A 25,148-nucleotide genomic window follows, 5' to 3' on the forward strand; every position below is an offset into this window, starting at 1 on the left:
CAAACATTTATGTAAATAAAATAACGGCCTAATCAGATTTGCCAAGACCTCCTAAGACCTCGTAGGGTATATCACAACAGTGATTTTTAAAGTCAAAAGAATCATAGTTTATAATATTTATTTGATTAAAAATGCTGAAATTTAACTAAAGATTCTAAATAAAACTGTAACAGAAAGCATATTGTATTTAATAAATATAAAATTTAAATGTAAACAAATGTATCATAACCTTGTACTGTACATTTAAAACTGTACAAAATTTATTACATTTTAAGTGTATATCTGATTTATTTAAATTCTTTTCAATTGAAACTATCGGTACATAAGCTAGCATTTTAATCGCGTCGGTGTATAGAAATGATTGAAGCGTAATTTGTCTCGGTGATGGATATTTATACCCTTTGATATTTAAAGCCGAATAAAGAAGATTATACAGAATTTATTATTCATTTATTACATTTCATCAAAGTGAATTTATAATAAAAAGAAACAATATGATAACCTGCAACCTTATAGATATTTTTGAGATATTAATTTATATGTAAAATGAATAAATTAAATACTACCTTGTACACTTTCCCAAAGGCCCCATCTCCTAATTCACCAACAATACTCCAAAAATCCTCAGGATTTTCATTAAATCTAATATTATGATAGAGTCTCTTCCTCTTATTTTCACTTCCAGTTCCTCCTATGCTAAAAATCTTCTTGAAATTACTAAAGAAAGACATCTCGTCGGCTTTATAACATTATATGACGATAAATATATCTAATATATTGTACAATGGCAATAATCCGCATGGTAAAGTAAAAATTAATCGATTTCACACTTCAACACTAGGCACAAAACAAAACAAAAAAAAAATAAAAAAAACACTTAAATAATTCGATATTCACTGTTTAAACGATAAATCCGACGTGATAAATAATAATAATGAAATCACTTCGACAAATTAAACCATGCAAAACGTATATTAAGTAAAAGATATTTCCATTTTCCAGTTCACAAAAATCACTGGATCATACACATCTACCAACAATCCGCCATATTCTCAATGGCGTGACGTCATTTCACGCGCGCTTTCACATTCTGAAAACATAGGGATTTTTCCCTGTAATTTCCCTTAATAAAAGCAAGATTTTTAAACAAGAGAGAATTTTTGAAGTTTTATCGGAGTTTATTTATTTATTTATTTATCCATTTATTATTAGTAAAATTTAACGTTATTTCGATCGATGGTTCAAATTTTAATTTAAGGGTTTATTATCTTAAAACGTTATTTAGTTAGAAAAATTAAAGAAATGAAATATAGAAATTAAATAAATTGGAAATATAATAATTTTTCAGCAATTTCATGTAGTATATTTAATTATTTTCATATTAGAGATTTCAGTTTTACTTATTTGTCGCGATAAGAGATTATTTTTCAACATTTCCTACTATCAGAATTTTTTCTTAATTTATTATTATTATTATCATTAGAAAAATTTATTGTAGATTATTTTATAAATTTAATTTTCTTAAAATAAAAAATACTTTATTACAATTATTTCCTATTATTAAATTTTTTTTATTTATTTTTGGAGGTACTTTTTTAGTTTTTCCTACTATTCAGAGGTTTTTTTTCAAATTTTTCCTACTACCACGCTCTTGTTTTCTATGAAAATATGATTGTAAGTTAACTTATATTAAGAAAATGATTAATTATTAAAGGGTTTTTACTTAATTTTTCCCTCAAACATTCTTTTAGTACTGGAATCTTCGATTTATCTGCCAACGGATGATTTATATTTTTCAAATTTTCCGCCATTTTAGATTTATACGTCATAACAGAATCTATTGTAATGTTTTCCTATAATTTATTTATTTATTTTATTTTAGGTTGGTTAACCTTTAAAGAATCTTATCAATTGAGGATTTATTGTAAGTATTCTTTTCTTGCATATTACTGTACATATTTTATATATTAGATATGATCTTGTACTATATTTTCCTATTATCTCACACTTTATCTTATTATTTTACAAGTTTATAAATAAAATAAACAGGGAAAAAAAGCATTGTAAAAGAGGTAGGTAATAATTCTTGACCAATCTTTATATCAGTTATTTGTAAAACAAACTTCAGCTGTAATAAATACAATATTTTTAACAGACAAGGCCTATAAAAAGTTATTTTATAGCCTTTTCAGTTCTGGATTACAATGATCATTGAAGTAGAACCTATTCACAATATGTATCAGTCTACATTGAACTGACTTCCACTTTCAAAATACTTTTACAGTAATAAAATTTCTGTGCAAAATCATATAAAATTAACTACAGAAAATGCACTGTTTTTGTGTGTATACAGTAATAACATTTTATACTAATTCCTTCTCAATTTTTATTTTATAATTAAAACAATTTTTCACTTGTTAATAGAGTAAAATTAAAATAATGAATTGCATACATACTGCATTATTTATAAAAAATATATGCATTAATTTATATTTTAATAGCTCTTAAAGCTGTAATTTTCATTAATAATCTCGTATAATTTGAAGATAGCAATGAAAAACTCATATATACTAGTGTAGATAACATATAAGCCTAGTAGGTTAACTGGAAAACTAGTTACCTTTGACCTTTAGTTTATTCCATTTATCACGAACGTTCACAGATGTTTTTTTTAACTAAATAATAAGCTGGATAATATATAAAAGTATTAAATAAAGGCTTCAGTTTATCTGTCAGCATCATTTTAATGTATCTTGACGTTAAGTTAAATTAATTTATTAATAAGTAGATTTATATTAAGTAGTAGTAAACAGGATACTCCCAAGATATACATTTATTCTTCCATAAGATTATATAGTAAGAACAATCGTCCTTTAACAGAAATTACTCTTCCTGTTACGATACATTTGATATATCTTAAATAAAATGACATATTTATATTTTTATATACCAGTTTAAATTCTAAGGATATGCAGACACTAAGGATAAAGTTGCATTCAAAATAAGAGTCTCAGTTAGTCGTTGACCCTTCAAAATATGAATATCAAGTGACCATTACTATTATAAAATTTACTTATGCAAAGGATTAAAAATGAATAAAATAAAGATTTTAATAATAAAATTTAAATAAAAGAGTAGAAATTAATAATAAACAGGTTAAAGCCTTCAAAATTGCCGTAATTGTTTTTAACAATAAGTCATTTAAATGGCTTTAAAGTTGGGTTAAATGGTATTTAAAACTTGGTTTGAGTTTTTGCTACGTTTTTCCTCTTTGTTTGGTATAATTTACTTACAACAGCGTAAATAATAATAGTATGACAGCGTAAATAATTGCTCTTACTATTAACCTTTAATCCATCAAAACTTTTTTGCAGTCAGAAAAACAAACAAGTGTCAAAAGCAGATAAATCGATAGATAAATAAATAAATAAAATACAACTAGAATTATAGATTTTATTTAATAAAATGCAATTTTTAATTAATTTAATTACTTTTATTGAAGTAATTGACGTTTTTTTTATTAATATTTGACTTCAAAAAATTATATAATATCTAAATTCTTTGCATTCTGATGCACAGATTGTGTAATATTTTAGGTAAATAATATAAATTCTTGAAAATTGATGTAATTTCTACAGAAAAATTCGGATTTTTGAGCCTATAAGTAACACAAATCTTATAAAAAGTTGCTTAAAATGATGCTTTTAACTCTCTTACACGATTATAAAACGTTCCAAGTTTATATATATATACAGGAGATTCCGGAATAAATTAACGTTATAAGTTTATAAAAGTGTAAATTTCCTTTAATCAAGTTTGTAACTAGTATTTGCTACAGAAATTTTCACACAGAAGAGAATATTATTCGACAGGAAATGGGAAATTTTTCCTTATTTGACCTGACATCAACAACAGATCAGTTTAAAAAGCAGAAAAAAAAATGTAACAGGTCAGTGACTAAGGACACAAAAAATAAATAAATAAATAAATGATTCGCGTGCTTAACGGTGGAGGTACATTTTAAATGCAACAATGCCGCTTTGCATAAGTTATACTTCACATTCAATGCTTTTATAGAATACCTGAAGGCCTGTACCTATATTTTATATAAATTTACATTCAGTTAAATTATTGAATATTACATTCTTCATGCTTTAAGTTTCCATAGCATGCAGCTGAAATGAAATATGAAACGTTACTGTGTACTGTTAATGTATAAAATTTAATTTGCACATATATATATAAATAAATATTATGTAAAAAATTACATTTTTAGCGCACGTTTCAGTAAATTTATACGGAAATATCAAAATTAACCATTGAATAATGCTTTTATGCTTGTTTTCAATGAGGTAAATGGCTTTAAAATCATTTTAAAATGAGTTATAATGTATAATTATTTATATTTGAAACCTAAAAGAGTTTCAGATGAATTTATTTATAGGAGGAATAATGGAAATAACCTCTTATGCTATTCCATGTGTTGGATGAATTCCATTTTACACGAGATATTCAAAAACTTTCATTGAGAAAACTATCAAACAATGCTTAAAACAATAAAATAATAATTAGAAAAATCGAATTTTTATTGAAATTCAGGAATAATTAATCAAATACACAGTTTCCCCACTTTTACGACCTAACAGGTTCGTAGAAACAGGATCGTCGTAAAGCGGGCCTTCTAGTCCCTTAAGCTTAACGTCATAAATTGAGATTGTGTTCCCGATAAGCTACAGCAAGAGGGATGACAAGAATATAGCTGTAATAGAGCATTTATACCAGTCGTAAAAGCGGGGTTATACTATAAAATACGTCCAACTTTATCATATGTAAGCTCTATCAATACACTTTTTGACAAGATTTTTTAAGGAATTTAAAATTGACCATAAGCTTTAATATTTTTTTAATGTTACAAAATCGAAAAGTTTGCAATTTTCGTTGCAAAACATGAAATTTTACAATTTGTAATTATTCTTATGCATAACTTTAATTGCTTCACTGAAACAAGTCAGTTACCTACTTATATTTTAATATATTATTTCTTTTTCCAAAAATATTTATTTTGGTATTTTTAGATCTTAGTTTATGCTGTAGAGTAGGGTCCTAAAGTAGTCTTTGGAGTTCGGGATGTACACTAAGTAGACGTTGTATGGACAATACTTGTATGGCCGCATCTATAAGTAGACGGTGTTTAGATTAATACTGACTCACAAAAAAAAGATGGGGTCAATAAAAGGTCAAAGAATCTTTAAAAGATTCAGCCAAAAATGTTTGTTGACCGTGCTATAGTGCTTAGTTAAATCTTCTACTTTACATGCATCTTATAGCCTTATTTTATAAATACCCGAGACAAAAATACCGACAGAATCATATCTAAAAGTCAAAATAACCTCTTTTAGGGGATTTAAAATGAAAAAAAAAATCGATTATATTTTCTACAAAATAACGAAAAATTAATGCAGAAGTCTTTCAGAAATCTCATTTATCTAGCTTACATCATTAATCTAATATTGAATAATTTCCGCATTTTTGTAACAGGTTATTAACACGAAAAAGTCATTTATCATTTTAAATATTCTATAAACCTTTACAGCTATTCAATTTGTAGTTTATGCCAAGGTTATGATGCAAAATAGTGTAGAAAATATTATTTAAAAACATGCGGATGCATTCACCATTCGTCATAATATGGTTAAGTAAGCAACAATCGGTTTCTGTTACGTGATATCGCATTAAAAACATGAAAAAAAAATTAATAAATGAATTTTAATTTTGATTTTATGCTTGTATTTTGTTTTCACTTTACTTTCCTATCTGTTATATAACAGAGGGAAAGTAAAATGAAAACGAAACATGGAAATTTTTGGAGTCGGGACCTTGAAACATTCAGAAATGAAAAAATGGGGGTTTTTTGTATGCAGAAAAACTCCAATTTTTTCATTTCTGTGTATGGAAGGTACAATTTTGTTCACCCACTTTGAAGCTTAATAACTCTTGTGTCTTTTGTCGAAAATTTCTGAAATTTTGCAGGGAGGTATTCGTATTAGAACGAAATGTTCTTAGAAATTTTCAGAAAATCTTAGTGTTGGTTCAGGAGATATGGCCCTACCCCTTTAATATCCCCAGAACCAATCTGAAAACTTATAAAATAATTATGTGTTTTCATCACTTACATAAAAATGCCTGAAAAGTCCAGCAACATTGCTAGCTTTTTAAGTCTAATATGTGGAAATCTTGTACTGTATTTACTACAATTGTATTGTATTTAATTAAATTGTGAATTCTAGAATATTTATCACGCTTTATTTTTATTCTAGAGATCTTTTTATTGGATTTTTTCAATAAACCAAAGACTATTTAAACATTACATAGGTTCTAATCGAAGAAAATCCCGAATCGATTTTGTAATTAGTGCACTTGGAAGTGGTAAATGAAGCAAAACTAAATACAGATGCTTCGGGAGGTTCTTTAAGGTATGTATTATTGTATATAATTCTACAGTTTGCGTATAAAAACACAATTAAAACATTTAATCATATAAATTTTATTAATATGTAATTTAATTACTTGCTTGTATACAAAAAAATGTGATTTCTATCGACGTAAATTCTATTAAAGTTTAAACGTTATCTGGAGATAATCTGTCAAAATGTCATTTGCTTTGTATTGTTTTTTTTTTTCTCAACAACGTGACAAGTTATAAAGAATGACAAATCGTTGTGATTCCGGATATAAATTACACTTTTGTAATTAATTATATGTTTATTATTATAATATTTGATAACCTTAAAGTTAACCTCATAATCTTGACCTACTTTCTTTCATATCGCATACAATTAACACAGGGACTTGAATTTTTTTCCTCCATATATCTCACTTCATTATGATTAGAATAGTTTAATTAATTGTTATATTAAATTTTAATTAATATTATAAATTTTATAATAATTTAAGGATCAAAATTAATAATTTTCTTAATTATAATAGCATAGTGCTCAAATATTTAATTATGATTTATGTAGATAATACTTCTACTCTGAATTCATTCTTAATTAAATAAAGGATACATTCGAACTTCGATATAGCGCTATTATTGGTTAAAGTGCCAATGAATAGATCTTCCTCAGATCTTAAATATAGGAAGGACCCTTCGGTCTCTGTAAGTAAATACATGATTTTGCATTACAGGCAACATTGTTATCGTGTAATCACGCGACTTTCAAACAGTCGAGACTCAAGTTTGTGCTTAATACCCATTACTATTGTTTGAATTAATTCGGTTTAGCGCCACACTCGATTTAGCGCCAATTTTCAGAGGCTAAATAGAGTATATTACTTTTTTTTATGGTGATACAATTAGATATATTTTGCAATGTATTTTGCACAGTCTTCTTCATTTTTCATTGACTTTTTTTTTTTATAGATACCGAATTAAATTTCAGTTAAATTTATACGAAAACTTTTGTTTTATTTCAGCTTGTGACCGAAATGTTAGACAGTTGTGTGAGAAAGTAAAAGTGGCGATAATGTTTCATTTATCACTCTATAAATAGTTATAAATAAATGGTTTAAATATTCAAATGAATACGTTTGAATAGATTTAATTTATTGTATTCTGAGAATAACAGAAGTATTTTTGTAAATATGTTTTTATTATTCTAGGAATGCTGTTAAAATTGCACGATATGTTGTGTCAATGCTACCGTTTGAAATTGTTTTACAGTACTTTATTTGTGATTAAATGAAGATTTAAAGAAGGAATATTCTAAAGAATAGTCAAACCTCGATATATCACCATCATATTTTCGCCTCCGAAATTTGCACAGAATCGAACGTGGCGCTAAATCGAACTACCTCGATCAATAAGAATTATAAGAAAACAAGGACGTATAAACACTAGTTTGAGAATTTGAAAGTGGGTGGTAATACAGACTAATTTGATGATAACACTGCCTGATTGATCAGTGGCTTATAAAATTACTTGATTGACCAGTGGCCGATAACACAAGCTAAATTGGTGATAACACTGACGTTTGTAGTGCAGTGTTATTACCAAATTAGGCTTAAGCATTCTATATTTAAGAGAAAGATTCGTTCGTGGGTATTTATCCATTGGCGCTATATCGAGCTTTGAGTGCGTTAAAATAAAAATATGAAACATAGAAGTAGTGTCACAATCAGATGACATCAGGTGACTTGCATTGTGATAGTCTGTGAAATTTTGAATGACAAAGTTTTTATCTTAATTTGTGTGTGTGTGTTTTCGAAGAGAATTTATATAAGTATACACTCAAACCTCGATATAGTGCTTATAAATAGCACTTCCCTTGTAAACTGTCTATGAATACTTGTGAACCAATATAACCCTTCAGTATTTAAGAATTACTAAATATGAGATTTTTCAAACTCTTAAACTCAAACTTGTGTATAGACTCAATTATAGTATACATGATTATTACTGTTTTGAGTTCTTCAGTTTAGCGTCACATTCGATTTAGCGCCGGTTTCAGAGATGAAAAAAATGGTTGCGCTAAATCGAAGTTTTACTGAATCTTATCAATTAATTTAGTTGAATAGACACATGTACTAAATACATATTTATTGTATGTACTAAGATATAAACGCACACATGCTTTCGAGTAATTACTGAACACATTGTTTATGTATATTTATACATTCTAAAATTAATGATAAGGAGGAAGTTACCACACGAATTTCAAGTTACTGTTATGAAAGTAACTGAAAAGGTCTTTAGGTCCTTGATGACTCGACATACATGACCTATAATTTGCTATAAACTAATTATTTATACTAAATTTTTGTTAATATTGTTTTAAAAAATGCTATTTTGTGTATATAAAAGAAGGCAAGTGTAAGAATTTTTATTATCTTTTATCAATTTTATTCAAATTAGCCTTTTAATGAAATACAAAATGTTGAACACAGGATATTTAACAAGAAACTTGGTTAAACAATCATAAATTGATAACACAATACAAAATCAATTCTTCTAGGATGATAGATGAGAGATTTTCTCTCTCATCTATCATCCTGCAGAATTTATCAAGTAGTAATATAATTATAATATTATCGTGTAATATATATAGCCTATAGGCCTATATATATGTTACAGGTACAGTACACTTGTGAATAAAAATAAATTGAATTTGTTAGTGTGTTTATAATGGTTAACTGGCTTTTCAGCCACCCTGTATGTAATTTGAATTTATTTTTTCTTCTATATTTTGCTTGAAACAAAGAAACTTTGATAGTTAACAACCTTTGCCTTTAACTATTAAACCTTTCAACCCATATTTTTCTTTAGAGTAGGAACAATACAAATATCTTTGAAGCAATCTCGAATTACAACATAAAGAAAGATTGCATTAATACACTCATATAAAGCACCTTTGAATGAAATTACAGTAGTTGCCAGTACTAAATTAGTGTTTAGTGCGTGATGAAGGAATATATAATTATCAGATGCTATTTATTATTATTAATTTTTTTAAAATTTCCAACTGTTGAAACGGGACGAGGTTGACTGTGTGTTACTTGAAATGATGCTTATCTCTTTCGGAGAAAATAGAGGATATTATGCAATAAAATATATATATATATATATATATAATTTGATGACGAATAATTTATTTTATTTCAAGTTATTTTTTCTTTTTAATTTGCAATTTTTATTTGTTTATAGGTCTATAAACATGTGCCACGTTGAGTAGAGTCTTTATTACAAGGCGCATATTCATGAACGTTCATCATTTTAAAAATAACACGTAAAATGACGAAATAAGTTTGTTTAATGACTTAAATAGAAGCAAAATTTCTTTATATTTATCTTGCAATAATGAGCTTGTGAATTTCATCAGATGAATTTTATGCCACAAAAAATGTGATAAAATAATTAAAATTTAAAAAAAATAATAATAATAAAGTATTCTTTTAAGTGTTTTCACATCAGAATTTAAATATTTGTGTTTAAAATGTGTTTCGTCCTTCACAATCCACTTTAAATGGCAACTATTGGTGTTAAAATGTAGAAGTTCCCCTTTTAGAACGTGACGGACAGGTACTTAGTAGGCATTGGAAATTATGAAAAATTAATTTAATATTTTCCGTTATTTTTAAAGTTAAATTACTCCCAATTTGGTGTATGTAACGTTCTATTTTTTAAAGCCAAAGAGTAATATTTATGTTAATTTTTTTTAATGTTTCAGACTTGTATAAACAGAAGTAGAGTTAGCAAGGTCAAATGAATATATCACTGACGATGTGAAAAAAGGCTATTTATTGCTTTTATGGTCTACGCTATTCAGAAAAGGAAAATTCTAAAAAAGCCACTTCCTCTTTCAATATGATATCATATCCCGTAACGGAAATGAGGTAAAGTTAAGGGTTTTTACACTTTTTAAACACATAAACTAAAGAATATATTGTGATAACTTAATATTTAATGCCATAACTTTACATATATATATATATATATATATAAATGTCAAAATATGTATGTAACTTATGTTAGGTAAATTCTATACCGTTCAACATATCCACACCAAATTTGGCACGAATAATTCTACAAAAATACCGTGGGGTTCCCATCCCCTAACAACCCTCTTAACTTAAATCCGAGCAATTTTTTCATTATTATAGTACTCAAGTCAATAAATGTACAACATTTTAGTTGCTAAGACCATTGTTTTTATCACCCTCTCCCAACTGAACCTCATCAATTCCCACCCCCTCAAAAGCCTTATAACACTGGGAACACGCAACTAATCTCATTTATAAAGAAAAAAAGGAAAGAATTGACCCATTTTCATAAGTTGTAACTTCCAATTCTTAAAGGTGTGGTCTAAACAAATGAGGTCAGGAACGCATTTCTGTGAATATTTAAAAAATAAGAAATCAAAATACCAATTTATTTGTATACAAAAGGAAAAATACAATACCTGCCACAATTTTTAAAAATAAATTATAAATGATTTCACTGAGGTAAATAATTCTAAGAAGTAAATAGAATTAGCGTTTATTATATATATATATTCAGGATTTGGTTGCATAATATTTAATGACTCCATTTATTTTCTATGACATAAAATTTGAACTCAATTAATTATCAAATGAATATCAAATAATTTAAAGTGGTAGAGTGGAAAGAATTAAACATTGTGAAATTTAACATGCAAATGGTTTATTTAGTGTTTAAAGTGCATAAATTAGATTAGAGAAAAATATTATTACTTTCACGGGAAAGTGTGACGATCGGTCAAGAATGACCCTTAAGATTTTTACAATTTTTGACTCGGAGGACCTTCAAACGTCGAAACATACAAAAAAAAAATTTGGAGGATTTTTATTATGTCTGGTTGTTAGTTTTGTGTAGGGGGCGCGATTATGTTATACCTACTTTGAAGCTTAATTAATAAATCCTGTGCTTTTTGTCGAAAACTTCTGAAATTTTGCAGGGAGACTTTGCGTGTTAGGGGGTTAACGCTATTAAATTTTGAAGGTTAAAGGTTGAAGGGATGGAGAGATAGAGAAGTTCACTTAACTCGAGTCGTGTTGGACTTAATGATTTTATTCCTTCTTAGCATGTACACTTTTCTTAAAATATAAAACTCATCTGTACCTTCAAAATTAAGCTTTTTGCCTTTTTGTAATAATCGATAATATAAAAAAAAAATTTAAATAAAATATCATAACAGATAGCGCCACACGCGATTTTAGCTTTTTTTTTTTTTTTTTTTTTTTTTTAGTTAACGACTGCTGAAATTTGTAGGTCGCTCCAAGTTACGGGCCCTACACGTTTCCCTACTTTGATTTTACGGTATTCAGAACGGACCGTTTTACTTCATTTCAGGTATGGGAAATTGCATTGGTGCAGATTTGGCGGAGGGGAAAAAGAGATCGGTCGCATTTCGCTTTCTGCTTTCATCTGTGTTGGACGCCATTTCTACTTTTGAATGGTTAATCATTCAAAGTGAAAAAACTTTTACATGGCATTTTATTCAAAACCGAAATATTTTTATTTTTATCGTGGTCGCACAGTGGCGGGCACACGTAAAACGATTGGCGGGCGCCATGGTGCCCGCGGGCATAGGGTTGGGGACCACTGATGTAGACTATATTAATAGAAAAATGCTTATTTATACACTGGTGGATTAATATCTTTTGGGGCCCTTTGCGTAGTTTTACGACATTTTGCATTAATAAATCCTAATTTTGGTTACAGGATTGTTTGTGAATTATTATCCACAATTTCAACCGTAAAGTTGCTTTATTGTTTACAAATTTTAGGGTTTCCGAAACTCGGAATCCCTAGATACGTCCTACACGTGCCTAGTGGTAATCCGGCACTATTTACAGGATGGCCAAAAAGCCAGTTAAGCGTGTTTGCAAGAAATTCAACACTGAAAGTGTATCAAAGTGTGGTATCTTGTGTACTGAACAAGGATCTAATTTTGGCAATTTTTGCTAAGTAATAAAATATTTGAATAAGAAACAATTTAGTTATTACAATGGTTAATGGACTTTGGGCCACCCTGCATATATATATATGTGTGTGTGTGTATTCTTATAAGTTAATGTATTGATGCAGTTTTTTGACAAATACGTCTGTTTAATTTATATTCATTATTCAATAAAATGCACAATTGAGTTTAAAACAGTTTAGCAATAAAAATTAAAGGTTTTTACGTATTTTATTCCACGTAAATTTAATTAAAATGAAGAGGAATTAATTAAATTCGATACTTTATTTACTTATTTACGCCACACAAAATATAATTTGAGTAAAGTTCAACCTGACAAAATATGACAACTTATGCATGAAGATTTGATATAAGATGCTTTATAAATCTCTAAATGTGTAAAGGCCTAAATAATTCTACGTTTTGATATAAATATTAAGGCCTATATTATTATATATTTATGAAATAATTATATGAATCTGTCCTACTGACCTAATCCATATTTTACCAGACAAACACGCGAGTACCTGTCAGGTTAGTTTTCACTTAACTGGTTAGATAAACAATACTCCGTAATTATGCAATTCTCTTGCAATTCCCTCATAAAACGAAGTTAGTTTTGTTTGAAGGTCACAAAGCATTGTCCTTACAAGGTAAATATTACGATTAACACTCTTAGAATTTGGTAATAATTTCTTAATTGATCTTACACGTGTGTATACTTTAAACACCAAAATCAAATTCACACGGAGAAGTGTATCAGTAAGAATTAAACATTTAGTTATTATTATGTTTGTCATTCGTTAGAAATTTATTAATTGATATCACGTAAGAGATTAGAATAACAAATGAAAGCGCCATTCTTTCCCTAGAGGTGAAAATATTATCAATTTTTTTTCTGTGACCTTCGCTTTTGTTTAAGCTTCTCTACAGACGTTCATGACCAGCGTTAATTAAAGATGATATTAATGGAACAAAATTAAAATTATATTTAAAATTTATAAATGGTGTTTTATTATGGAATTAAAAAATAATATTGTTTACAAACACGCCATTATCATGTAAAAATCTGTTCTGAAACAAACGTTTATTATTCGCGTGAATCAAAGAATTACACACACACACACACACACACACACACACACACTCTGCATAAAGGTAACATAGAGGACAAATTAAAGGAGGAAATTCTAATTTAAATTTTTGTCACTGGATAAAAATGATGTTTGACAATTACCTTACATACGTTGTGACATTTCTATTGTATGAAAAATATGTTTTGAATACAGACAAGAGTGCAATTTATTATATTACTGAATGAATAAGATAATTCATCGTTATTGCAAAAAGACTATTTAATATAAATCGAACCAGGAATTACTCCTGTGATCGATAAGAATTTCAAACTATACTCGATAACAATAATAAATAATGTCGCACACTTTCCTAGTAAAGTGTAGAAGTGAGAGATAAAGAAATATATGGAAACATTGCGCTCATATTGTTGTTTAAATCACATTATTTTGCATGCTCTATTCTTTAAACAATACCCTATATAGCCATAGATGAGTTAAATCACTTATAACTCATATTTAGTTAATATATATTTTTCTACTTTTCCAACTGTTATTTATAACAGAAGGAAAGTATGGCGATTTTTGTTTTTTTTTCCCTGTGTGTGTGGAGAGAGAACGATTTTGTTCCTCCAGTTTGAAGCTCAATAACTCCTGTATCTTTTGTCGAAAATTTCTGAAATTTTGCAGGGAGGTTTATGTAGTGGGGAGATTGATGCTATTAAATTTTGATGGTTAAAGGTCAAGGGAATACGGAGATACAGGAGATCTCGTGTGATACCTGCAGTAGGGTTGGACTTAAGATTTTACTCGTTATTAACATTTACAATATTTTTTTTATAAAACTCATCCGCACCCTCAAAATTAAAGATTTTGCCATTTTATAATAATTAAAAATATAAAAAGTTTTCAAATAAAAATCTCTTAACAGATGGCGCCACACATAAGTCTAACTTTTTTGCCGGAAAAGTTACGCAACCCGTTGCCGAATTTCTATTTATTTTGGTTGCATATAATGGAGAGATGTGTACGTTTTACAATAATTTCTATTGTAATAAATTTAATTTTTTCATTTTTACCATAATTATAAAATTTTATATATATTTTACAATCCAACTCTCGCAAACCTTAACAACGAGTTGTTTACAAAGCATAAAGTAGGTCAAATCATATTAAAGTGCGATGTTTATATCATTTAGAGTATATTAATGTTTATATAATGTTATTCCATGTATAGTTCTGTCACGTGATTTTATGTGTCAGGTGTTTGCCTTCTTCTCTAAATAATAGAAACATAATGTATTGTTTATAAGGAGTAATGCTGAGATATTGCCATTAATAACATTATAAACAGGGAATTTATAGACAAGAAATGTTTTAAATATGCAAAATAATTTACTATAAGAATTATCAGTACATATTTAAGTGGAAAATACTATAGTGCTTCAATAGAAGATGTTTAATTGAACAGAATTTTTTATGTCTTTATGAGAATAATACGTTAAAATGTACTGTACGTTCATTTATTTATTTATATGAGAAGTTTAAGTAGGCTGACAAACATACAGGTATTTTATGTAACAATTTTCTATTAATTTATTAATTTAAAAAGAAATATTTTTAACATAAAAGGCATTTTTGATGAAATATTTTATTAAAACTTTTTATATTTTTAATTAAAATATTACATCAATATTACATTTTTGAAAATAGTAATCATATATGCCGCCATCTTGTGGGATAATTACACATTACAAATCTGTCAAGGAATTATTGGGCTACATTACTTAACTACAAAAATTTATTTGTAATTACGTATAATGGGTTATATTTATACGAAAACTCAGTTAACTATTTATTAATAAAATATTTAATTAAGGGGTAGTCAGATTGATAACAAGGTCTGATAAGAGGAGTTAATTGTAAAAGTTGAGTGCAAAGTGCAGTTGATAGAGTTGAAAAGTTTTCAAAAGTTATGTCTGTATACATTGTTAATATATTGATATTTTTTGGAATTTTAATATTAACTTGGTTCGGGTGAGTAATTTTATATATTTAACACTTATCCTATAATACCTAATATTTATTATCTAAAGTCTGTCACTTGTAACAGTGCTGTCGTGATGTTGTATCATAAGTTTACGTTCTTATCTTATAAATAAACGATACAGAGCTTACGAGATTTAGATTTCATAATATAAATTTAATTATTATCGTTTTAGTTTGAATTTTAAATCTTCCATTTGCGTCTGAAAGTAACTTTCAGCGCTCTTCCGGTTGCTAGATTACATAATACACATTACGTATGCCATATTTGTATGAAATATATATATTCTTAAACATGTGTATGTATATAAAATTTAAAGAAAATTACAGCATTTGATTATAATATAAAGAACAGAAGGATTTTCGCACGTCCCATGATAGGACTTAAGTCATTGTCCACAGATTTCACGGTAATGCCAAAGAATTTTATGTAATATACTTAAAAATTCCTTAAAATTCAAAAGATTTTTTATGTAATTCGAGTTTAAATATATATTTTGAGGTAGCAATAAAGGTGATAAAAAGTGATAAAGGAATGGATATATTTTACGATTAAGGTATGAATTGTATCCCATTTTATAGCAGATAGGATCAAAGGAGAAAATGTTAACCTTTCAAAGAGGGAGCGAATAAATGTGATCATTAGTCCCTCTCAAACGGCACTTATCCACTTACATCCTTTTTCACTAAACAGAAGATTAGATTAACGGCGCAGTTATCAGTTTAACAGGAATTATATAGTGAAAGGTCTTCTTAGTAATATTTGAAAAATTAACTTTTAAATAAACTTTTATAATTAAGTAATTTGAAATACTGGATTTTTTTTATAATAATTTTTATGATAAATCTTTTATTAATTAAGTAAATTAAATACTTAATTTTTATGAAAATCATCAGACAAATTTGTATAAATAAAATTATTTTTAAAATAAATTACTATATTATAATAATCTTATATTAATTAAAGAATTATATAAATTATACATTTTTATTTAAGTAGATTTTGATACACGTAAAAAGCCAATTTTAGTATTGAAAGTAGATAGAAATAAATTGTATAATACAAATAATACAACTGTACTGTAAATATATTAAATCCATACATTATACTCATAATATATTGAAAAATATTACTGTATAAGTAAGACTTGTATTTGGAAAGAAAAAAACAATACACTTAACGTATCATATAAAGTACGTTTTAAGAATAATCGTTTTAGGATATTATATTAAAAAATAGCTTTTATTAGTGTGTTGGCATGTAAATTGGTATGTGTATTGGTAAGTGTATGGGCGTATTAATATTTATGGGTATATTACATCCGTAATACAGTATATTGCTCATTATAAAATGCACGTGATGCTAGTCTTCTATAATGACTAATATTTTATTGCATAAAAGATACCTTTTCTTATGAATTATGTTATACAATAACAATTTGTGTTATTTAGTGTCAAATTTACAAAAAAAAAGAGAAAAATTAGACACTTTTTATATTAAAAACACATGGAATTTTATTTCTTAAACTTTGAAAGACAAGCAATTTATAGCCTAATTAATAATATAGATTTTAATATTTTAAAACTTGTATTGGTTAAAAGATTTATTTATAAATTATTTTATAGGCAAGTTAGGTATGTAAATTCTTGTGTTTTTTTTTCTTTTTACAGATGGAGAAAACAAAAATTTTCTGTGTTTTCTGATAACAGAATACCAGGACCCAAACCTAGTTTTTGGACAGGAAATTTGAGGGAAATTATACAATTGGTAAACTTCTTTTCCTTAATTTAAAATAATTTAAAATCTATAGATAATTGTAAAGTAAACTGTTAACACAAACATCGAAATTAAATAATTTTATATTTCTAGAAAGAATTTTTTGAGTATGAAAACAGAAAGAAGTATGGAAATATTTTTGGGTAAAGAAATTTTCAAATTAATTATATATTACGAAGATTAGTTGATATATTAAGTGATATTTTAAATTATTTTCCAGATATTTTCTAGGAGCCAAACCGATTTTATTAGTTAATGATCCAGAATTAATTGAAATAATTCAAATAAAAAATTTCAGAAATTTTTGTAATAAAGATGTAAGCCGAAAAATGATGATTATTTTAATATATTTAATGTTTAATTAATTAGTAATATATATATATATATATATATATATATATTACTAATTAATTTGTTAATTTTATAGTTTATGTTACTTGATGCGAGTATTCCACATCACATTGGAACGAAAAGCTTACCAGCTGGAAGAGATAAAAACTGGAAGATATCACGTTGTATATTAAATCCGTGTTTTAGTTCTAAAAGATTAAAATTGGTAAGTTATTTTAAATACAGTAGAGAGTCGTTAATCCGAACCCCTGTAATCCGAATCGCCGGTTATCCGAACGATTTTCAGTCGGACTGTGTGGTGCTGAATCGAACGTTTTTGATACTAGATTTACTTCTAAAGTATAATTTTCATGTTTTTATATTCTTCAATATATTTATTTTGTTTGAACAAAATAAATAATTTTTAACGATACGATAGCCTCGATTATTATTATAAAAATTTTTATTAGGCTTAAAATCGACGAAAATTCAACACGAAGCGACACGCAACGGAGAAAAATTTGAACATCGGACAGGTTAATAAATTAGTGTCGTAAAAATCAATTTGAACATCGGACAGGTAAAAATTCTTTTTAGAAATATAAAATTATTTAATTTCGATGTTTGTGTTAACAGTTTATTTATTCGTACTGTTCATAATCGGTTATCCGAACAAATCACTAATCCGAACAACTCCAGTCCCCAATTGATTCGGATTAACGACTCTCTACTGTAATAATAATAAGATAATACAGATTGATTTATTTCGAATTTTTCTTTTGAATACGTTACTTTATCTTGCCTAAGCTCTATATCAGGGGTGGCCATACTCTTTAGAACTTGAGCCATATATTGAAAACAGAATTCGTTGAAGAGCCGCATATACATATATACATATTTTTCCACAGCAGTTCATTTAAATATTTATAAAAAAACAACACTTTAGCTATTATTTCATTTTATATTATGTTTTATAATACAATATAATTTTTTTAATAATAAATAAATTATAATTGCCGTATTAAGTAGCGTATTCTAAATTTAAAAACCAAAAAATTCTAAAACGTTTCCTACTTTCAATTGTCAATAAGGAAAAATTAAATTTCAAAACTATTAACGTTATAGAAATTGTTATTCATTATATATTCATTTTTAATGTTAATTTGGATAAATAAGCATTATAATTATTTTTTTCTATTAATGTTTTTACGTATTATGATATTTAATAAATATTACATTTATTTTTCAATAAATAATGTATAACGTTGCCATATTTTGACTTTTTTATTTCAAACAATATATTATTTATTTTATATTATCCAGGAATCATACATAAAACATAATAAAAGCAAAATTAAAATAAAAACAAATTTGGTATAAATTTAAGTATCTTGCAGTGAGCCACAAGTATACTAGAAAAGAGCCGCATGTGGCTCAAGAACCACAGTTTGGCCACCGTGGCTCTACATATTACGGCAGTTATCAATTTGAATCTCATGTTTTGCTTCATCCATTGTTAGCTTAAATAAACCAGCCTAATACCATGAATAATTTACGTATTTAATTGATACTGTTTTATAATTTCTTACTTTTTTTCAGATGTTTTACAATTTTAATGAAGCCATTGATGAATTTTTTGAAAACATCGAAGGAGAAGAATACAAAAATGAAAATTCTTTCGATGTATATCCATTTTATAAAAAATTAACTTTGGATATAATATGCAGGACAGCATTTGGATTTAATTGCGGTGTTCAGAAAGGAAAAAGCAACTTGTTCTTGGAATCTCTTGGAAAATTCTTGAACACTCCATCTTCTGATATTTCGTCATTACTATCAGGTTGAAAATTTTATATTTGAATAGTTACGACACTAATTTATAAATTGTATTTATTTTTTAATATTTAATTGATTAAGAAGTTGAATATGGTATAAAAATGGAAGAGGTTAACAATTCAAAAATGATTTGAACACTTTAGTGCTCATCAATATTTTCAAATTGGTAGGCCTAATAATACAGAAAAATTTTTACATGCTGGTTCACTCATTTTAGGCATATCAATCAAACTAAGCGAAAACTGAACACTACCATATATTCTATATAGTGTATGCTAGGTTTAGTGTCTCAAACAAGTAAATGCTGGATATGTTTAAAAATTGCAAAGTTTATATATCTTACAGTATGTAAGCTACTGTATACATTCACTGCAATGTTGGCATTCAAATATACATTTTAATTAATAATAATATCGGAAGTGAAACTAGTATGAACTTAAATGTAGATATCATTCTAAAAACATCAGGAATCATGAAAATTTGCTACTTTTTAAATTGATTATTAATTAATAAGAATTAAATTTATAAAGTTAATCTGTAATCTAGCTATAATTTTCTAAAAATTATAAATAATTTATTTCTATTTTTTAGTTTGTTTTCCGGAGACAGAACCAATCCCAACATTAATTCGAAGATTAAGAGATTACATCAATAGCAAATATGATAAGCCTTCAGTTAAATTATTAATGGATACTTTGAAAGATGTCATTCGCCAACGCAAATTGTCTTTTACTGTGAGTATAACTACAGAAAATGAATTTCAATGAATAATGAAAATTTCATGTTAATTTTCATTAGAAAAAGGAAGATTTACTTCAAAGTATGATCGATGGAAAAATAGAAACAAAGCTTTTACACGATGTAAACGATGAAGATCTAGATGCCAAGAATGATAAATTTCAAGAGACGGAAGAATCCACTAATGGTAACCATAGCGTAAGATATATTTTCTCTAAATTAAATTTTCGGTTTGTAATTCATTTATTTTATCATCGCAGTTGGAAACAGCCATATAAGATTGTCCGATGATGAAATAACAGGCAATGCATTGGTATTTATGGCTACTGGGCAAGTTTTAAATTGTTAATTCGATTCATTCGCTTGCGTACAAAAATATTAATAATATTTTTCGAAAATAGATACGGCACAACCAGTTCAATTCTTGCTTACGCATCCTACTATTTAGCAACGCACTTAGAAATTCAAGAGAAAGCAGTAAAGCAGCTAAGAACGATTTTAGAAGGAAAAACTGTAAAATTCTCGTACAGAAATATTCGTGTGTTTTGTTACTAAAGACTTAACGTTCTAAATTAATATATTTAGATTGAAATACAATACGAAGATTTGGAAAAATTGGATTATTTGGATCAAATTATATCGGAGACTTTACGTTTACATCCTGCCTCCTCTTTGTATGTATATTCTATATTTAAAAGAACCATTTAAAATAATTACAGTAATAAATCTTGTTTTAATCAATGACAATCTTACAGATGTGTTAACAGAAAAGTTAAAAAAGTATTCAAATATAAAGGAAAAACTATTCCCGAAGATGTAATTGTAAGTATTTCTCCTGAATTATTGCACAGGAATCCAGAATATTGGAACGAACCAGATATTTTTAATCCTGACAGGTAATTTTATATTGAATTGTTATATATTAAACAATAAAATATTCTGATAACGATAACGAAACCAAATTAAGGAGTGTTTTAATTGTCATTCATTTATAAGTTTACCCGGGGAGTTGATAAATAAGCATTCAAATACGACTTTCTATTAGCATTTAACACCGGTAAGTTGTAGTTGAAACAGCGTTTTCTAGGCACTGATAAGTTACAATACAATATCGCTCTGTGGGAGTTGGTAAATGACAATTAGACCGTATAAACCACACTCACGTAGTTTTTTGTATAGTTTTTTGACAATTAGACCTACATATGCCAGGTTGTCGTAATTAAAGCAGCATGGAATGATAAGTAGCAAATCCAAACTCATGTTTCCGGACTGACGGAAGAGATTTCCGGGCATTTGGTGGTCGGACCTCCTAATTTTTGTAGTACGGTATAAAATAAATATACGTTGGGGGATTGATAATTTCCAGGTTCAGAAATATTGGGGGATACGTGTCCTCTGTCCTTATGGATCGACTCTTGTGCTACATTTCTTTTCACAGATAAAAATTACATATTTTCTTTGATACTCTTTCCAAATGTTTTCATTCTTTTAATGAATCATATTTAAAATGATTATTATTAATAAATTAATTTTTAATTTTAAGATTTTCTCCCGAAAATAAGAGAAACATTAATGCCACAATTTACCAGCCGTTTGGAAATGGACCAAGGAATTGTATTGGAATGCGATTTGCCTTGACGGTTATCAAAATTACCTTAGTTCGAGTTTTAATGAAATATAAACTGGATAAACCGACAGATTATGTAATTCTTTTAATTATTAAAAATTAAAATAATTTTTTATTTACTATATTTAAAAATTTTAAGAAGTTTTGTGTAAAACAACTAATAGTAAAATAACTCTTTTATTGATTACTATCAGTAATTAATAAATAAATTTTACTATTTATTAATTACACAGAATTTTTGTAGTATTTGTATGTGTGATCAATAAATAACCAGCCAAAAGTGACAGGATGGTGGTCGTCCTGGCCGGTGTTTTTATTGATCCAAACTAATATTTTTATATTTTTAGTACGGTAGTATAGTAATTTTAGTAGTATTAAATAAAAACTTTAAGTTGAATTATCATCATCATCATCATCATCATCACGAACTATTTTTCATATATTATTTCCGTTTTCATTCATTCTTGTTTAGTTGTAATCAAGCTATGGTTATTAATGCTTCAAATTTTAATATTTTATTTAGATAAATTATGTACAGTAAAAGCCTGTGTATTTCGAAATCGCACGGTACCGAATATTTTTTTTCTTGTTTGGCAGATTTATTCAGTTTCCTTTTTGAACAGGTCTTACTGTATATCAGAAAAACATGCATAAAACTAAGGACTTTTTCAAATTCATTCTTTTTTTCATATCATTCCAACACTTTACTAACGATTAATCATAATTGTAAGTATTATTTATTATTTTTTAGGTGTTACGGTGTAATCATTCGTTGTATGGATCGACACCGAAAGATGTTTACGTTCGTATGACTCCAAGAACTATTTAAAATAATAAATATTTTCTTGTTAACATAATTGTAAATTCAACTTTAATCCGTTATTAAATACATCTTTTTCCACTATTTTAGTGTTTTGTATTTTGAAATATCTAACACCAATTATTGATACGAATGATATTTCTGCACAATTTAATCGTACAAACTGTTCAATATTTAAGTATTAATATATTCGAAATTTTTTATTTATCCAACATTTAATTATATTCCATCTGTACATGATTTGTGTCTGCTAACAATTATATAAAAATTAACGAATTTCGATTTGAAGCTTGGTTGCTCACCAGTGGCTGAATGGATAAAACCACTGAACACTTGGTCGTGGGTTCGTGCTTCGCCAAATGACCAGAAGCCATATACTGTATATTAATATTAAAACAAACAACGTGTGCAATCTTTGTACTTTAAAGCATGCATCTATATGCGAATGTGTCATTTTTCATCAAAGAGGAGTAGCCACAGTGTTTAATACACAGAGACCAAACTTCCTGTACAATAAAGTCTATAGTTTGTCCGACATTCCCGTGGGATGGCTTACATGGAATTATGTGTTGCCTCGCTGTGTGTAAGACTAGTGTACAGTACGTGTATACTCAGTCGCCAGTTGTTTGTTGCACGTACCATCAGCAAAACATTCATAATCGTCATTAATACGATAAATAATTTGTGAACCAAGTGTTTTTTTTACTATACAGCACGTATATAATACGTACAAAATCCAGTAATCCGACAATCTACTGTAATCTGACACCCGCCGGTCAGATGTATGTCGGATTTCAGACACACTTGCAGTGGTAACAGTTTTCGAGATCACGTGTTAGCTTTCAGCAAATAAAATTCACTTGTCGATGAACTATTTTGGTGGCGCTACAATCGGTGGACGGCGTAATCAAATCGAAGAGGTCGGTTTCTCGGTTTGCGACTATAATGATTCGACCAATCAACTTAACTGTAACAAGTTGTAAACAAATCAACGTGAATTGAGCAGCTCACTTGCCAAATCGATTAACTCCATACAACAAAAAGAATAAAAATTGATAATATAAATTATTTTTTTTAAAATTCCCTTTAAACTTTTTTAAATTTAAATAAACATTGCAGAATGTATTTTTATATTTTATATATCGTTATATTAAAGCATAGCTTTAATACAACGATATATAAAATTAGTTACGTGAAAAGTTTGAAAGTAATGACGATTAAGGATTTACAAATGGAGTTAGTTGATTTGGCCTGTAAACGGCTCAATTATTACAAAGAATTGCTTTTAGCCCTTGGTTTAATTAAATTAATTAAATATCTACTAATGTGGGGTAGATAATAAGGACTTATCATGCCAGTGATAATAAGCACAAACACTCAGGTATCAACGTAGTACTGTACATTTAATAAAACAAAAGGAGTGTACGTTAAAAACTCGATTAGATGAGTAATTAACATGAAATAACCAAAATGCATTTCGGACTATCGGAATAGCCCCTCTTCAGTTGGTATTAATATAAAGAGGTTATAATACTGAAAATTATACAAGACAAACAAACTACTATAAACGTATGATCAGTGAACATTAAATGAGTGCAGAGGAGACAGGCTTAAGGCGGATTCATAATGCTACAAGGTAGCTTGACATAATAGTAGGTAGATGGAGTTTGAAGGTGGCATCACTAAAAGCTTGCAGGGTTATGAAGGACGTGTGGTACAGGCAACATCTGGTGACTAACTTCTTAATGGCCAATCTTCATTCAATCACCTCTTAATTAGTTTGCACGTGTTACAGTTACTTTTGTGTTATAGCGATATAGGACGCAGGAACAAAATGGAAGCTTCCAATGTTTTATCTAAAGAAATAAACGAAGAACAGAAAGACATATTAGTCACACATAGTATATAGAAAATAATAATAAAATGAACAGTGGAAAATGTGACAACGAATTTACTAGAAAAAAACATTTCGATATGTGGAAAGAATTACAGTAGAGCGTCGTTAATTGGAACGTCGGTAATTGAAATGGCCGGAAATTGGAACGATTTTCAGTCGGACAGTGTCGTGCTGAATCGAACGTTTTTGATACTAGATTTACTTCTAAAGTATAATTTTCATGTTTTTTATATTCTTCAATATATTTATTTTGTTTGTACAAAATGCAGAAATAATTTTTAACGATACGATAGCCTCGATTATTATTATAAAAATTTTCGTTAGGCTTAAAATCGACGAAAATTCAACACGAAGCGACACGCAACGGAGAAAAATTTTGAACATCGGACAGCGTTAATATAATACGTAAGAAAAAATTTGCTTTGTTGACAGGTTAATATATTTTTTCGTACAAAGTCGGAAATTGGAACAAATGACTAATTGGAACAACCCCAGTCCTCAATTGACGCCAATTATCGACGCTCT

The 25,148-nt window shown here is 27.6% G+C and overlaps 2 protein-coding genes across 3 annotated transcripts in view; one reads left to right on the plus strand and one right to left on the minus strand.

Moving 5' to 3' along the window:
- LOC136987838 (STE20-like serine/threonine-protein kinase) overlaps window positions 1-1,068 on the minus strand; it is a 53,804-nt gene extending 52,736 nt beyond the window's left edge. The window contains exon 1 of one of the 2 annotated variants that reach the window (XM_067285587.1): window positions 567-1,068. In XM_067285587.1, the coding sequence (XP_067141688.1) occupies window positions 567-731 (165 nt within the window). In that variant the 5' untranslated portion in view covers window positions 732-1,068. The remainder of the gene's footprint in view (window positions 1-566) is intronic. The other variant, XM_067285588.1, reaches the window with a different exon arrangement.
- A 3,635-nt stretch (window positions 1,069-4,703) lies between these two features.
- LOC136987896 (cytochrome P450 3A6-like) lies at window positions 4,704-22,810 on the plus strand. The gene is made up of 16 exons (XM_067285671.1): window positions 4,704-4,829; window positions 6,318-6,473; window positions 10,227-10,392; window positions 17,270-17,366; window positions 17,469-17,518; window positions 17,596-17,692; window positions 17,803-17,931; window positions 19,305-19,545; window positions 20,133-20,275; window positions 20,340-20,466; window positions 20,540-20,609; window positions 20,681-20,792; window positions 20,865-20,953; window positions 21,035-21,175; window positions 21,823-21,982; window positions 22,658-22,810. The coding sequence occupies exons 3-16, from the start codon at window positions 10,364-10,366 to the stop codon at window positions 22,733-22,735; spliced, it is 1,563 nt and encodes a 520-aa protein (XP_067141772.1). The 5' UTR covers window positions 4,704-4,829; window positions 6,318-6,473; window positions 10,227-10,363; the 3' UTR covers window positions 22,736-22,810.
- Window positions 22,811-25,148: the final 2,338 nt, after the last annotated feature.

Source organism: Centruroides vittatus, unplaced genomic scaffold, assembly GCF_030686945.1.
Source record: "Centruroides vittatus isolate TY-2023 unplaced genomic scaffold, ASM3068694v2 scaffold_2802, whole genome shotgun sequence".
Lineage (NCBI taxonomy): Eukaryota > Metazoa > Arthropoda > Arachnida > Scorpiones > Buthidae > Centruroides > Centruroides vittatus.